This window comes from Melanostigma gelatinosum (genome assembly GCF_949748355.1).
Source record: "Melanostigma gelatinosum genome assembly, chromosome: 20".
NCBI lineage: Eukaryota > Metazoa > Chordata > Actinopteri > Perciformes > Zoarcidae > Melanostigma > Melanostigma gelatinosum.
The window spans coordinates 14,048,753-14,062,123 of NC_136653.1; the positions used below are offsets into that span (position 1 = coordinate 14,048,753).

At 48.7% G+C, this 13,371-nt stretch overlaps 2 protein-coding genes across 3 annotated transcripts; both read right to left on the bottom strand.

Annotated features, from left to right (window-relative positions):
- Positions 1-299: 299 nt before the first annotated feature.
- On the bottom strand, positions 300-9,321 carry usf3 (upstream transcription factor family member 3). Its single transcript, XM_079292152.1, has 7 exons — positions 9,225-9,321; positions 8,641-8,758; positions 8,506-8,537; positions 8,304-8,386; positions 8,111-8,207; positions 3,073-8,000; positions 300-2,519 (listed from the first exon to the last, which is right to left on the bottom strand). The coding sequence occupies exons 2-7, from the start codon at positions 8,682-8,684 to the stop codon at positions 732-734; spliced, it is 6,972 nt and encodes a 2,323-aa protein (XP_079148278.1). The 5' UTR covers positions 8,685-8,758; positions 9,225-9,321; the 3' UTR covers positions 300-731.
- A 224-nt stretch (positions 9,322-9,545) lies between these two features.
- On the bottom strand, positions 9,546-13,129 carry naa50 (N-alpha-acetyltransferase 50, NatE catalytic subunit). Of its 2 annotated transcripts, none has more exons than XM_079292314.1 (5): positions 12,942-13,129; positions 11,708-11,841; positions 11,392-11,511; positions 11,229-11,295; positions 9,546-11,000 (listed from the first exon to the last, which is right to left on the bottom strand). In XM_079292314.1, the coding sequence occupies exons 1-5, from the start codon at positions 12,947-12,949 to the stop codon at positions 10,823-10,825; spliced, it is 507 nt and encodes a 168-aa protein (XP_079148440.1). In that variant the 5' UTR covers positions 12,950-13,129; the 3' UTR covers positions 9,546-10,822. The 2 variants fall into 2 exon arrangements, with proteins under 2 accessions (XP_079148440.1, XP_079148439.1); XM_079292313.1 differs by having other exon boundaries at positions 11,708-11,844.
- Positions 13,130-13,371: the final 242 nt, after the last annotated feature.

Consider the following 13,371-nt stretch of genomic DNA (forward strand, 5'->3'; position numbering starts at 1 on the left):
CTATGCTTTACAGTAAAAACATCATTTGCTGTGTAATTTAATTTTACAGAAGTGGCAACTTAAGTTTTAAATCCACCACTAATCTTAATTGTTTCTCCCACTGGTGGATTTTACAAAATAAAACAACCCGGAGCTACAAAAAAACAAGTTTGTGACGGAGTTAAAGTGCCATCTAGTGGAGCAAGAAACACACAATTTCTTGGCAGCAAATACAAATGTCTCCTTATAAACTTTATTAATCAATTTTGTATTTACAAATACATACATAATCTAACAATTCTGATATGAAACATTGGTATTTACAAAATAGCTCTTGGGGAAAAAAACTGATTCTGTACAGTACAACCTGATATAAGTTAGTTAAATTATATTGGTAGGTTTCTTAATGACCCACAAAACGTTAAATTCCAAGCTCTAAACATAAATTTAGTTTTACTACCAAACAGTCGGTTTAACCAACAAAGAGCTTTAAAGGACTATCATTTCATGTCTCCTTCAATTCAAAAGATTTTGGAAATATTTAATTGGAACGTTGACATCGCACGAATGCCAGAAGGAACAAATTGAAACTGAACATGTAAACAATCGGACAGACATGGTGTCATTTTAACCCAGAAACAGTCATCGGATGCGTCGCCACCACTTTCTGCGTATGAACATTTAAAATACATCTCAAAATGAGACTCTTCAATTCAGAACACCAGTTCATCGCAATGCAGCGGGACCTCTCCTCACACGGCCGAGCTGCCGTCATGGCCCAGAATGTGGCTGATGTTGTGGGCAGGACGGTTGGGCTGCTTGCCGGAGTCGGCGGCCGAGGTGTTGGAGAGAGAGAGCAGGGGAGACATTGGCATGGCCGAACCGTCGGTGGGCATGCCTGTGGCGATCTCGGGGAACAGGGAGGTGAGGCTGAAGTTGGATATGTGGGGGGTGATCCCGGATGAGTTGGCGATGGGCATAGGGGGCATATCTGGGAGCAAGGGGAAGCTGGCCTGGCCGAAGCCCACAGGGCGAGGCGGGGAAAGGATGGAGCCGAAGCGGTTATTGAGTGGAGGAGCGCTGCCCTTGTCGGCACCCGGGCTGGTAAACATTTGGTTGGGAAAGTACTGGAGGGTGACATCGCTGGGCAGGCTGGGGTGAGCAGCCGGAGAATAAGGGTAGAAGGAGGGTAAAGTGTTTTGGGGCTCCACGGGCAGAAGGGACGGCGTACGGGAGGCGTTGGGCTGGCTGACAGGAGGGATGAATGTGGAGTTAGCATTGATGGGAGGTGGATGGTTCATCCCTCCCTCTGGAATGAAGGGGAAACCAAAGTTTTGTGTCAGGTGTTGGTCAGCAAGCAGGTTGTTGTCGCCAGGAACCTGAGCAGTATCTGCCATGAAGCGGACGATGGTGCTGCGTCGCGCCTCTCCTCCAGACTGTGATCTGCCCAGCAGCACCCCTCCTCCCGGCAGCAGAGGCAGGTGGCCGTCGGGCTCAAAGGGGTTGCTCTGTCTCAGAGCCGATCGAGGCCGGTCACCGGGCCTCAGCTTGGTGGGCTGAGTATCTCGGGCGATGTGGCGCGAGTGCTGGCTAACAGCTGTGGGTGGTCTGGAGGGGGCCGAGGAGCGGCCCGGCTCAGAGCTGCTGTGTGGGGTAAGAGGGTGGGGGAGACCTGTGCGTACACCTCCATGCATATTACTGCTGACCTGAGACATATGGCCCTTGTTGCCCTCTCCAAGCCGCATAGCCGGGGCCTTCTGTGTCTGGCCCACACTGGGGCTGGAGGCCTTGGCCTGCAGGTCTCCTGGAGAGCTTCCAGGCACACAGCTGTACTCCATGCTGACCGGGGGACAGCACTGCACTGCTCGCTGGTGGTTGCTCTGCTCGGGCAGGTGGGGTGAAAGAAGGCTTTGCATGAAACTCTGGTGGCAACCTTCCTGCTCCCGGGGGAGGCCGATTTGTACTCCCTGTGAGCCGGGATGACCTGCACTGTAGCGGTTACGGCCATCGGGTGGAGGGCCGACACCCATCCTGAACCCGCCTTGCTGCTGCCCCTGAGGGCCCCTCTGGGAGGACGGCACCGACTTGGGGGCCATGTCACTCCCACGAGACACCTGAGCCTCAAAGCCCCCGAGTTGATGCACTCCTCCGCCCATGGTCTTGAACGGCGGACACTCCGAGACCCGCTGAACATCTGCAGATCCTGGATGGTCGGAGGGCAAGCGGTTCTGTGGGTTGTGTGCAATGCTGGCCTTCACTTGTGACGTGTCCAGGTAACCGCGGAGGTCCGGCTGCTCCTGTGTGGCACCGCGGCCCGGCTGAAGGTGGAGACCCATGCGCTGCTGCTGTTCACCGCTGGTGGAGCTTTTACCGATGAGCGCCTCCGCAGAGTAGCTGGAAACGCGGTGGCGCTCCTGCCGAGACGGGGCACAGGCCAGGTCAGACGACCGGGACACAGGATTGCTGGGAGGAGGGATGAGCTGCTGCTCCAGAGTCCTGGTGCTCATCATCCTCTGCATAGCGTTATGGTCTTGACCAGGCTGAGGGAGACGAAGAAAGTCTTATTCATCATTCAATCAATATTAATCAACGTGTGTTCTTGTCATTTATATATAAAACATCTAATATCTTGTTCTAACGGGCAAGATATAAATAATTGTGTTTCAATAGAAATAGCTCTGATGCTTTTTCACTGCAAGACCCAGGAGAGACAAAAGCTCCTCGGAAAGCATTTTGTTTTTAGGATTCTTTTTCGCCAACCATCTGACCGCACTGACAGAAATGTCACACCGGAGGTAGTGATTATAAATCATGTAATTATAACTAAATACCTAAAGTAATTACAAATGGCCCTCACAATTAAGTTGTGAACAGCCGATGTCTGATGTGGTTTTAAAGGGTAAATAAAATATATTTAAAACTCTGTGTTGATTGGTTGGTACCACAATTACTTGTTTGTCAACAAATAATTTAGCACTGACGATGCCAGTTCAATAAAAAGATACAGAGACGAGAACCAGAAGGTGCCGCTGTACTTAACTTTCCAGTTTCATACATTGTCAAATTATCCTCCATCATCTATGTGACACCAACCTTGAGGTGGTCCTGCTGGGCCAGGTGGCTGCTGTGGTGGGCCCTGGATCCCGCTGCCTGGGCTTCACAACTCTTCTCCTGGTGTCTAAAGTGCTGCTGCTGCTGTTGCTGCTGCTGCTGCTGCTGGATCTGCTGCTGTAGATGCTGCTGGTGTCTGGAGTGGGAACTCTGCTGCTGCTGTAGCTGCTGCTGCTGCTGCTGCTGCTGCTGTTGGTGTTGTTGACGCTGCGTCTGTGGCTGCTGTTGATGTGTTTGCTGTTGGTGCTGTTGGGGATGAGCCTGTTGGTGTTGTGTTGGCTGTTGATGCTGTTGTGATTGTTGGTGAGACTGTTGTTGTTGATGCTGCTGTGTGTGGGGTTGATGCTGCGTCTGTTGTTGTTGTTGATGCGAGAGCTGCTGCTGCTGAACTCCAGACTTCTCCAGGTGGTGCTGCTTCTGTTGCAGGCCAGCAGGTGAACCAGTCTGACTGCCTCTGACAAGCCCTCGCTTCTTCTGCACATGCTGCTGCTGCTGCTGCTCCTGCTGCTGCTGCTGAAGCGCCCTCTGGTGTAGTGAGTGGCGCTGTGCGGGGTCGGGCTGTGTCAGGTGGTGTTGCAAATGATACAGGTGGTGTCTCTGTTGCTCTTGCTGCTGCTGTTTCATGTACAGGTTTCCTCCCAGGTGCTGGCCAGGCTGGGTTGCAGCATGCTGTGGATGGCCCTGGGGCAGATGAAGCACACCTGGCTGGTTCTGCTCGAGGGGTCCTTGAGGAGGGCAGTGGCCATCTGTTGGCCGAACTACCGGGCTCATGAAAGAGTTTGTGGAGAAGAGGGGGCCTCCGCTTTCGGAATTAATCCTCGTCATGACAGCGGGGGACGTGGGGGGCAGCTGCCCCACCATCATCTGGCTGTGGTCTGGCGCTTTCAGGTCCATGTGGCTGACAGTGGTAGCTGATGGAGGACAGGGCTTGGGCCGTTTTCCTGTGTTCAGCATCACCTCTTCCTGGGCCTGCCGTTTGGAGATGATCTTCACTTGTCGCTCCCCCACACCGACTCCAGCCTGAGCCCTCATTAACGCAGTCTTCAAGGGGGTGTACTCATTCAGCTGGGCTGCACCCGAGCAGGGCGAGAGGGTGTTGTTTGGGGGTTGGGATATGTGGGCTGAGCTCCCCACAGGTGAGGGAACTGAGCCCTGTTGGACAGAGAGACTGGGCGAGCCCGGGTAGGGTTGCTGACTGGAGCTGGGCCTGATCAGGTTGTTGACGCTGAGGCTGGCCACGGTGCCGCTCTGGGGTGAGCCCTGAGACTGGACCTGGGGGAGAGACTGGGAGTATGAGATGTTTTGTGGATGTCTGCTTCCAGTGGGCCCCTCCCCAGCCTGTCCTCTGACAGATACCTGCAGAGTGGGTTTAACCGTTACTGTGTCCATGGGTTTAGTCACTTTTGCCTGCTGTCCAGTTGAGCCCCTTTCTTTACTGTTGGACACTATTGGGGTTTTTGGGGGCTCCCATGTGGCAGCGGCGGGGTTTGTTGAAGCAGTGTTCCCAGAGCAGCTTCCACTCCGCCTTCCTGGACTGTCCTGCTCTAGCATGGCCAAGGCCAGCATTTCTGCCTGCTCAGATGTGAACGTAAATGTTCCAAAGGAGCCAGATGACGCACTTATAGTGTGGCCCTGGGGAAGCATGGAGGCCACAGAGAACCCTCTGCCTCCCCCAGCCCCTGAAGACATGGGAGAGTCCGTCTGTCTGCTAGATGTCATAGGGTGCTCGATAGTTTGATCGTCAAGGTTAGTGTACTGTTGAGATAGGGAAAAATCCTTTCTAGAGGGAGTGCCAGAGGTTGCTGCCACCAAGCTGTCTTTCTCTGCTGCTGCGGAGTTTCTCTCTACCTGAGCCTCCCTATCTCTTCGAGGAGGCTGGGGTGGCTTGATTTCAGCAGGATGACAGGGTGACGGGTGGGGAATGTTCACGTCCGTCTGATGTGTTGGAGCTCTACTGGTAGCGACCCTTTTCCTAAACTCTGAGCTTGTTGTCGGGGCCGTAACAGAGCTGTGGGCCGCAGAAAAAGTTGCTGCAGGCGATGAGAGCGCCACAGTTGTGGACACCAAGGGTAAAGTGGTGGGCTGTGACTGTGGCAGAGGATCTTGGGTATTAGATACCTGGTGGGGACGACATATTGAAGTTGGTTGGGTAGCCTGATTTAAAGATACTGGTGCAGTTGCTGGGATAGCTCTGGTGCAGACGGGAGTCAGACATGCGGTAGAAACAGTGGTGGGAGTGTACAGCGTCTCAGTGGCACCTTCAGAAGTCACCACAGATTTGCTCTGTTTAGACATAGAAGCGGTGGCAGCTTTACTTTGCATTGTGCTAGTTGCTGAACTGGTGGTTTGCTGTTTAACCTCTGGAACTAAGAGTTTGGTTAAAGCCGAGTTGTTGCCAGAAACTATGGATGGTTTACTCTGAATGGCCACAGCTGCACTAACTGTTGGCTTAACCGATGTGGCATTGGCAGTTGTAACTGCAGTCGCCACACCGCTAGTGTTGCCGAGTACAGCATCGGTCTGAGTTGCACTGACAGAGCTCTGTGGGTGGGATTGCCTAAATACAGATGACTCGCTAGATGAACTACACGCAATCATTATCTGAGTGTTTTGCGTAGAGGTGATATTCCCCACAGCTTCAGTACCATCTGTCGTTGTGACAGCTGCGGTGCAAGTGGAGGGAATGTCTATGACTTTTACAGTCGAGGACTGTAAAACTTCAGATCCTGAAACGTTACTTTCTCCTGCAGAAACCACTGGCTTGGCTGAAACAGCAGCGACAGGTGGTGCCTCACGGAGCTCTTTTCTTTTGTCTGGTTTAGTCCTTTTAGCTGTCGCCCTCTTTGTATTCAAAGTTGTGCGAAGCCTCTTTCCTCGACTCTTAGAGGCATTACCCACCTGCCCGGATTTGACTGGGCTGAAAGAAGGGACCTGTAGCTGCCGGGCAGGTGGAGCAAGTGCAGTTCCAGGGAAGGGTGCCGGAGCAAGAGGCTGCTTCTGCTGGACTGCTGATAATGGAGCAGCTGGAAGCTGACCGTTGTTCTGGCTGGAAATGGTCAGTGGAAGGCCCTGAGAGATGCTCTGATTGAGGCTGCTGAGTGCACCTAAACTGTTGAGGGCCACATTGGTAGTTGGTTCCTCAGTGGTGGTGGGCTGGACCAGCTGGAGTGTACTCTGGCCCGCATGGGAGCTGGATTTGTCAGAGGTCTTTATGGGCTGCAAAGCAAACACCTGGCCATTCACAGTGATAGTCTGTGGGGTTGGAGGAACCGGTGGGGAAGAGGAGGCCCGTGTGACCTGAAGGGGATGGTTCACATGAGGCTGAACAGGGCGTGGGAGAATGTGCACCAGCTGCTTTCCCCCAACACTCTGTAAGGAAGTGGCAGATGTTGAACTACTGCTTGTGGATATCTGAGTGGACACAAGCGGTACTGCAGTGGGCACAGCAGCAGGCACCATGCCAACCTGAGGATTCTGAGGGGCAGGTGCAACCTGATTGGGTGCCTGGATGATTACGATATGCTGACATGGTGACTGATTTGTTATTTCCTCCCTTACAACTGACTGGTTTGGGCAAGAACTGGCCTGCTGCAGGATGACCACACTTGGGTTGTTAGTGTTCTGTTGGGCTGTTACACCCGAGGCTGTCCCTCCAGTTGAGTTGACCTGCAGCACCTGCATGGTCTGAAGGAGGGGCAGCACAGTGGCCTGTGGCTGAGAGATGAGGGCGGTCGGATGATGGGGAACCAATGACGCTGCTTTAAGTACAGCAGACTGGGGCTGCGCCGGCAGGGCGGCAGAATGGGCCACCACACCTGGCTGGGGTACTATGGCTGACTGGGAGAGAACAGCACATTGTGGTTGGGGGGCTAGAACAGGCTGGGGCTTTGCCTGGTTCAGGATTGCTGGCCGCAGCTGGGGTGATCTCTGAAAGGGCTGTGCTTGAATGTGGGCTGTAATGGGGGCTTGCTGTACGGGCACATGTGGTTGCATCTGTATTTGAATGGGGTGAACAGAGGCTTTGTTGCCCATTGGACACACAGTCACCTGCTGGACAGTCTGGGTGGTGTTGATGACCTCTGGGGCGGGGAGACTGTGGCAGACTGGCTGCACTGTGTTTCCCGCCATCTGCAGCGTTGTCCAGGTCGTCTGTGTGCTGCCCGTCGCCCCAGCCCTAAGAAGGGCATGGCTGTTGGGGATAGCAGTGTAACTTACAGTCCTCATGGCAGTGTCCTGTGTGGCCCAAGAGCAAACCTCTGAGGTTGCTGCTCTGGATGTGGCTATAGCCTGGGCGAGTGTGGTCAGATTGGAAACCGGCTGCGCAGGGCTTTCAGTATGGAGCTGTGGCGCTGAAGTGGCTGCTATGGTGAAGGTCGGGACTGGGACGGCGGGCTGTGGTTGTTGGGGAAGCACCGTGGTGGCTGCTGGGATCTGGAGGGTGATGTACGACACAGAGGGTGGCAGAGAGGGGGCTGCAGCCGGTGTCTCGACCACACACTGCTCTCTCATTCTCAGGCCCGTTGTAGATTGGTTAGGTGTGGCAGTCGACCCAGGGAGAAGCGTAGGGGTGGAAGAAGAGGTGTTAACTTGCAACAGGGCTCCATTAACTCTCAACCTGGCACTGACCTCAGAAAGTGGCTGAAGAATTAATGTTTCAGAAGGCGGTTTTGCTGGGCTAGTCTCCTTCCCTGCTGGGCACTTTACAATGCCATTGGAGTTGACGACGATCTCTTTTGGGAGTTGGTGAGTGGGGGTCACCTTTGCCACCTTGGTGCAACGCTGGGGGCCCTTCCAGTGAATTGTGGGGTCTTCTAGGATGTTAATGTCATGAGCTTTAAGGAGCTCGATGTACTGAGCACTCTCCCTCCTCAGCTCCTCCGTCTGACGCCGCAGCCGACGGATCTCCTCAGCTGCACACAGACCAAGCACACATACGTTAATAATTCTAAATGCACATACTGTATGGTCCCACTTTCATGACTATTGTAAAAACGAGAGGTGTACAATTATTAAACTTCACCTTGGACTTGATCTCCTCCTTCCAGAAGCAATGTGTCATTTTGTTTCTTCAGTTCAGTGATGTAACGAAAGGCCTGATCCAAGATCATGTTCTTACTCTATAGATGAGGGGGTATTAAAATATAACACAGTTAGCTGGCCTGTGCAGACACCATAACATTGTACTGCAAAACAGTGATGCCAGACTCTCTTACCTGTTTTAGGGCGTTGGAACAGGGGAGAAGATTACCAATGCGGTTGATCCCGGCATTAATCTTCTCTTTTCTGTGTCTCTCAACTATATAGAGAAGAGACAACACTTTAATGTCCAGTTACACTTACAGTGACCACCACCAGTTAGAGAAACCATTCACTAAGCAGCAAGGAACAGAAGCATAACAGGAGAAATGATTTCACCTGCATTGTGAGATTCTTTGTTTTTCTTCTTTCTGCAAAACAAAACATTATTCCAATTATGTAAATATGTATCTAAGTGCCTCAACTGATATTTTGGTTACAACAACAGACAGCAGTTATCTCAAACATCCTTACTTGGGTTTACGACCAGGTGTCTGAGTTTCAGTCATCTCTGGCATTCTGTCCTAACAGTCTGATGAGGTACCAGTCAACGCATTTAACAGCTGGACCTTAAATCCCTCCCGTGACCGTCCTGCAATGAACAGAGGATGCATTTTGAATAAGTATGATGACACCAGACAAGAAAATCATCCAGATGCATGTATCCAGCAGTAATGTCGTCGTAGATATAAGACACTGTTAAACCACACTGAGCTTCTCACGTTACTACTACTAGATGCTAACAAGCTGGTGTTGATTAACCTAGCTCCACAGCTAACCTAAACTAATTTACCTGCTATTACAGCATTATTACAGCATGTTTAATTGCACACAGTTGTGAGTCCTGGTTTATTTTGTTGACAGCAAGCGAAACTCTGATTACTATCCCGTCACTTAACCAGCAAGCAACATGAGCAATTACCTATTAAGCTATCTTTCTGTTAGCTAACTGGCTAATAGCTAGCTCACTATACCGTTACCGACGTAATCATTAAGCAAACTACTGGCGTATTTCGCTGTTGATAAAATGCTGCTAATGGCTGGTAGTTTCCACTAACCTCAAGTCTCAGCATTTTTGAGACTGTCTGTCGCTGAGAGTACTTTTGAGATTGAAGGCTAACTGTTGGCTAGCTAAGCATTAAACTCAACTCATTTCTCAAAACAATCTAGCTACACCTAGCATGGTGCAGAAAGGGGCGGGTCCTCTAGGAGCTGACAGCCAATGGCATTCCAGTTGTGGGAGTTTTCAGCCAATCATGACGGACACCCAGAGATATATTTATTGTACGATGCAGTGTTTTTAAATAAATTTTCAACCAGAATGATGTGCATTTAGATAATAACTCAACAGAATATAGAATAAGACTATTAGTAAAACATTTACTGCAAATAGTAATTCCTTTATTTCGACGTTAAAAAGTCTTACAATATAGAGCTCCAGAAAAGATAAAATTCTTCAAAGAAAGGGAAAACATGCTTATACTACAGTGGAGAGGACACAACTCTCCTTGCATGCAGAGGGAACAGAGCTTCCTCTGGGTAAAACACTGTTCAAGAGCCCATGCCAAAAACTGGCAAACTATCAGACACGCTTCAAAACACAATGGTGTGTCTAACAGAAGCTGACTGAGGCAGGTAGTTATAGACAAATTCTGAAAAGTGGCTACAAAAAGGTGCCAAAGGTGTTTCAGGTAAGATGTCTCAAAACACGTCCATGTGTTTAGAGACATATCCTCACACACCGTCATAATACTTCTGAAAATAATGCCCAAATCCAATCCCAAACATTCTAATTCAAACATCAAGACTATGTGAGTGCACTTCTCAGAAACACATTCAATACTTAGTTTGTTTCTCTTACTTTAATATTTTCACTCTTAGTAGTAAACCCAGGAGAACCTCTGAACCATTTGCAATTTTAAATGTAAAAAATAAAAATTACAGTTTGAAGGGGAATTAAATTAACAGGCTGGAAAATAAAGTTATGCAGAAACGATGTGCGGTGACGTCTTCCCACCACCTCAAAACCGGTCGGCCTTCTTTACACCCGAACCGAGGAGACACATTTCTGCTTTCCCCCTCTGGTCATGACATATCAACAAGCTGGTCAGACTCATTCCCATCATTCCCAAGGTTCAGGTGGTGAGGGAATAGAGTTGTGACGGTTCCACGTAACAGCTCAAAGCGTCACTCCAAGCTGACCAGCTGGTACTCGTGTGTCAGTGATGGTCTTTCAAACACTTTTACAGCTTCTAACCAACTGTTTTCTTTTGCTCAACAGTAAAGATTTGTCCCCATTAGCTTTATAACCGCATAAAAACAACTCCAAAACAAACAGTATGATTTGCAAACACCACACCCTCCACCATAACCAAGTCTAAAACTGTCTTAAATTGGCATCTTTGTCAATCTAAGCACTTTTGAATACTGAGCTTTTTGTCATTGTCAATTATCTGTATGAGGAGACGGAGCAATAAAATATGCAAAAATCAGAGGGGACCCCTTTGCAAAATAAATGCAGCATTTTTTTGTAATTTAAATTTGTTTTCTCTTTTAGCGTCCTTTGAAGAAAGTGTTGAATTGTGTCGACCCTGGGGCATTTGTCACAGTTCTGTTTCTGTGGAGCACAACTGTGCTCTTTCCAAACGCTGTGCCCCTACTCTGCCTTCTGAAGCTCTCCTGTGGGCGGTGCACATGGGCTGCGCAGACTCTTCTGCAACACATGGGCGTCTGCGGGCTCTATCCTCTTGTAGTAATTCTTTTTTGTTTCGATGATCTCAAAGCCAAACTTCTGGTAAAAGTGAATGGCTGACTCATTGCTGATCTGCACATGACTGTGGAGAGGGAAAGGAGAAATGTAGTTAGTGGTGGAACAGTTTTATGAATTGCTCAACAACAATGGAATGAAATGATTCGTTTTTGCTACAGCTGAAAGAATCAGTCAATTCGATCAGTTTCCGTAAAAAAAGAAGATCAAATGTACGCTGAAAATATGCGCCAACTAAATCTATTAAAGCTACAATGGCATCTCCTCATACACCTTCTGCAATTAAGACACTCACAGGTAAATGTTGTCAAAAGTGCCATCCTTCTCACAGATGTTTAGCACATGATTCAGCATCTTTGTACCTGCAGAGACAAAAGCGACAAAGGCACAGTTGGAGAAACAAAACATAAGATCACACGGTGCACTGCAGCATCTTCTAGAAATGCGGAGCTCCTTACCTATTCCAAGTCTACGGTAGGGTGCTAGACAGCCCAGCGTCATGATGTACAGTCTCTTCTGGTTCTGAGAGTGGTCCACTCTGCAGCACACAGCTCCCACTGCAATGTCATTGAAGTATGCTGCAAGAGAAAGAGGACTAAAACGTCACCGACACAGGGGATCCGTAGTTCCTTCTAACTGAAGAACTTTTGTCTACGGACCCAAGCAGTTACTTCCCGTTCTAGTATCTCACTGTTGCAATGCATTAGCTTCATACTTTAAAAGAAAACATTTTGATGGTATTTGAGGGTAAGCTACATGAGCGATATTTCTTACCTAGCTTTGCAAGCTCTCCAACTTCCAGTACATCTTTGTAAAACTTGTCGTTGTAGCTGACAGGGAAGATGACCTGGTTCAGACGTTTCAGTTGCTTTATGTTGTGGGGCGTAACATCCCCCAGCTCGATCCGGCTACTGGAACAAGAGCAAAACGGTCAACTGGCTGGCAACAAGTACACTTTTGTGACTCAAATGCAACTAGTAGCTTTGAGATCTAGCTTAATACTGTTGAGTGCTTGAAATTTGTCAAAACCAATTACTTAAATGCAGTTGCTTTATTGACAAAACAAAATTGATGCTAAATCTGAAACGATTGATGACTCAATCAACAGAAAATTAGGCCAATTAGATCAGTATTCAAACACACTGCTGAACATTATCGGGCTAATCATAAAGCTGCAACCCCTGGAAGAAATGAATCCCCCAAAGTATAATCAAATGGCCAAACCATATGTAGTGGAAGCTGTTCCACTAATATACTTGTCACAGATTACTCCAGGTGACAGACACAATCCACCTAAATCACTCTTTCACATAAACAAAAATACCTGAAGCTAATGATTGTGATGTCCATGCTTCATATGAATAAGGCACCTGCTACACTCAAGAGACCAGATAACCTGAGGATGTGTGTTAGTGTCATAATGGGTGACACAAACAACTCTCTCCACAGTTTGTACGATTGAGGAGTTCACACTGTGGTATTTATAGGAGACAACACATCCAAAAGACAGCTGTTGGTCACGTGTCCTGTTCATCAAGATGTGGAAACACACTCTGAAGTTGAGTGTAACGTTATCGCGGTAACTGACACAGGGTTGACCGGCATTACGTTACTGTGCCAGAAACTTGTTGAGTTAACTTTGTCAACTGACTTGGCTTCAATACCACAACTGAAGTTCAGTTGAGCCGACTGAGAAGTGAATTATCTCAGATCCAGGGTCTGTTTAGCTTCAACTGAGCAAAGTGAGGTTTCCTGACTCAGCTTCCCAGTAGCAGCTAACGTTAGCTACTAAGTTAGTTATGAGTGACCACGAGCTAAAATAACCGACAAACTGCTGACGTTAACGCGCACATCCGTGACTGAACGGTTTCGGTAACAGTGCCGTCGTTTGTAGTTTAAATAAAAGTAGCTTCGCAAGCTAGCTAGCCTCGCCTTGTAGAAAAAAACAGACATGAAAAACTTTACTCGTGCTAAGCTACTTATCCGTGATTCAAAAGCTTACACTCACCCTTTCATTGTAAACAGATTATATCCCTTATTTTCGATGAGGCTAAACTTTAGAGTAGTTTTGGGTAAAAAAGGAGGAATTTTGACTGAGTTAGGGTCGGGGATGGCTCCCGTTTTACCCTCCACATGTAGCTAGTTGCGGTGGTTGCTGTTAGCTTAGCCGCCGCACTCCTTCCACGACTGTGTGGAGACTGTCAACCCTGACCCCCGCATGCGCACAAGCAGTGCTGCATATTGAAGTGGGTGTTTTGTATTCCTGAGTTTGGTCTCCCAGGATGTCTTTTGCCCATCAAGCAAGAGGTTGACAGTATATTAAAACAGCCGTGTGGAATACTTTGGACAATGCTTTATTTGTCTTGTACAATAATAATATTATTGTCGTTCAATTTGAGAAGAGAAGGTCAGCGAGGGGTCATGGTTGTGATTATGTT